General features: G+C 37.0%; 1 protein-coding gene across 1 annotated transcript in view; it reads left to right on the top strand.

The window, feature by feature from the left end:
* The window catches only part of LOC107752477 (copine-8-like), a 76,965-nt gene that overhangs the window by 17,134 nt on the left and 57,137 nt on the right, over window positions 1-2,694 (top strand). Inside the window, exon 3 of the mRNA XM_016568460.1 lies at window positions 959-999. Coding sequence (XP_016423946.1) covers window positions 959-999 — 41 coding nt within the window. The remainder of the gene's footprint in view (window positions 1-958; window positions 1,000-2,694) is intronic.

Raw genomic sequence — 2,694 nt, 5'->3', positions numbered from 1 at the left:
CCCCATTTTACCTCATTTTATAATATCCAGAAACCTACCTTAAAATGTCCAACTGGATATGAGCAAATAAACATTTAAAAAAGTAAAGTAACAATAATAATTGTGTTTTTTTTTTTTTTTTTTTTTACTTATTGAGGTTTTACTGTTATTGATGTAATGATCCACTTCCCTTTGCACAATCAGAAGAGCTCAGTGAGATTTCCTTCAGTGATTCACCACCTTGATACTGGCCTGACAGAGCAATATTACATTTATTTTTCTCACAATGTTACATTGATTCTTCAGGCACTCTGTTGCTATTTGTATTTATTTATTGCATTCATTCATTTATTGTATTCATTTTTGTTCATTCATTTCATATTTCCTGCAGTTCCATTAATAAAGAACTCATCTAAATAAGACTAATCTCTGAAAACGAAATCTCTCAGTCAGTGCTTCTGTGAGACACGGTACAAAGTGATCCCTGCAAGAGAGATTGAAAGTGATATCACAGATTCACTCTTATCTCCTGAGACGCTTAGTCTCTCTCGTGCGCTTGGAGCAGTTTCAATCACGAATCAATTATGACACTGTGATGCATTGCGATGCATTGAATCACAATGATGTATATTGCATCTTGGGGTAGTTGGCAATACCCTGACTTACCTGAATGTTCATAATGGCTGAACACACCATTTAACAGATGTGGAATTAAAACCACTGAGATATCCCCACCAAAAGCTGTGTGTTTCTTAAAATACACATCCACAATTATGACGTTTTAAACCATAAACTTTAAACTGTTGAAAAAGTCCATCCCCAGTTATCCCATCACATCAAAATCCACCCACATATTTGTTTAGAGCTGTTTTGGCTTGTAAACGGTGCTTGATCTGTGCAGATTTCTCTCCTGATTCAGACAGCTTTTTAAAGGGGTCTTTATTAACTTCTATTTCTTCATTTCTTTTTTTATCTACAGAAACCTCTTGGACAGAGACACCTTCTCAAAATCTGATCCAAGTAAGCTTTTTGGTATTATACCATATCAAATATAAAAGCTTATTCATTTAGTCTGTCACGCATTGAGACGTAGGTACAAAGATCGGTTTATCTGACAACACTAGCACATCTGAAATCACATTACTTAAAGCAGTCTGGGCTGAAATCATGATGCAGTTACTGTTCATCAGCACCGTAGGGAGCATCATTAGTGTGCAATATCTTACCTGCCTGCCTTAATTATTATGTTGTTTTATTAGAAAGCTTGATTGTGCATGAAACCCTGCTGTATGTGTATATTATTTCATATGCAGGAGAGTATAATATTTGCATTTGCATTTCTTGTTTGCATCTTCACGTGTTGTGTGGTCACGTGGGTTGTGATTGCATTGTGTAATCCAGATGTTGTGTTCGGCTAACATTCACAGCTTTAATGATACAGATGTGTTTGACTGCAGGCCCTGCATTGTTCATTCTGCTGTATGGCTGATTACACTGACTGTTTCTGACACACACACACACACACACACACACAGAGACACATTATATGTTCTAAAAGATTTTGTTTTGATTATTTCTCTGCTAAGAAAATTATATTTTCCTCTTAAAATTGGGCCAGTTATATTGTTTGGAAAGTACATACTTTTCTGCCTTCGTTTAAAGGGGTCATATTCTACACCTTTGTAATATTACATTTCCCCTCCTGAAGTCAACTTATAATGTACGTTTTTTATATGCTACTATCAGATTTAAAGGGATAGTTTACCCAAAAATGAAAATTCTGTCATTAATTACTCATCCTCATGTTGTTCCAAACCTGTTAACACTTCGGGCCCTATCACACACTCGGCGCAATGCGGCGCCAGGCGCGACGCAAGTGTTTTTTGCTAGTTTCAGCCCGACGCAGTTGTCATTTCCACGTCCTGTGCCACGTTGTTTAAATAGCAAATGCATTTGCGCCCATGGGCGTGCTGGTATGAAAACGAGGTGTGTTCAGGCGCATTGTTGGCGCGTTTCTTTGTGATTGGTTTTCGGTCCTTTGTATTAAACTATACATACATGCATGGTGCTGTTTTTTTTCTAATTGTTTAAGCAACTTTATTAATTATATATGGTTTATAAACATAATTTTAAACATTATGCACTTTTTTTCAAAGATAGTCGTGTTATTTTATTACGCTTTGAAGAAACGTGCATTAGTAATATTTTGCTCGATGCGCCCTATTGTGGCCTCAGGAGAGAAGCCAAAAAGCTTTTTTTCCCCCTAACTGAAATTATGTCTTTTAAATTAGAATATAATTCGAATTTTGATAATATTTAAGTGTAAAATTCGAATTTAGTTTTTCAGTCATTTTTACAGCCCTATTGTGTAGGCTACATAAATATAAAAATTCCTACATGTCATAATGGATAGTCATTGCATGTATCAGAATTAGGCTACCTATTTGCTCGCGCATGAGCAGCTCCGTTTCATCTCTGGAGATGCGTTCTGTCTTTGCGCTTGCAAATTCCGCCGTGTAAATAGCAAATCCGCCATGGCACGAGCGCAACTGGCTCTTAAAGGGAATGGGAGATGAGACTCTGATTGGCTTATTGAACGTTATGCCCAAAACACGCCCATTACTCATTAAGAGAATAGGGACAACCCTTTTAGACCATGCACGCCGACCATTTTTCCCGTCGTTAAACTAGCAAAAGTGGATTTGGACACACCCT

The sequence above is a fragment of the Sinocyclocheilus rhinocerous genome, unplaced genomic scaffold (genome assembly GCF_001515625.1).
Source record: "Sinocyclocheilus rhinocerous isolate Xijiao unplaced genomic scaffold, SAMN03320098_v1.1 scaffold921, whole genome shotgun sequence".
Classification (NCBI taxonomy): domain Eukaryota; kingdom Metazoa; phylum Chordata; class Actinopteri; order Cypriniformes; family Cyprinidae; genus Sinocyclocheilus; species Sinocyclocheilus rhinocerous.
This window is presented reverse-complemented; position numbering and strand designations above follow the sequence as displayed.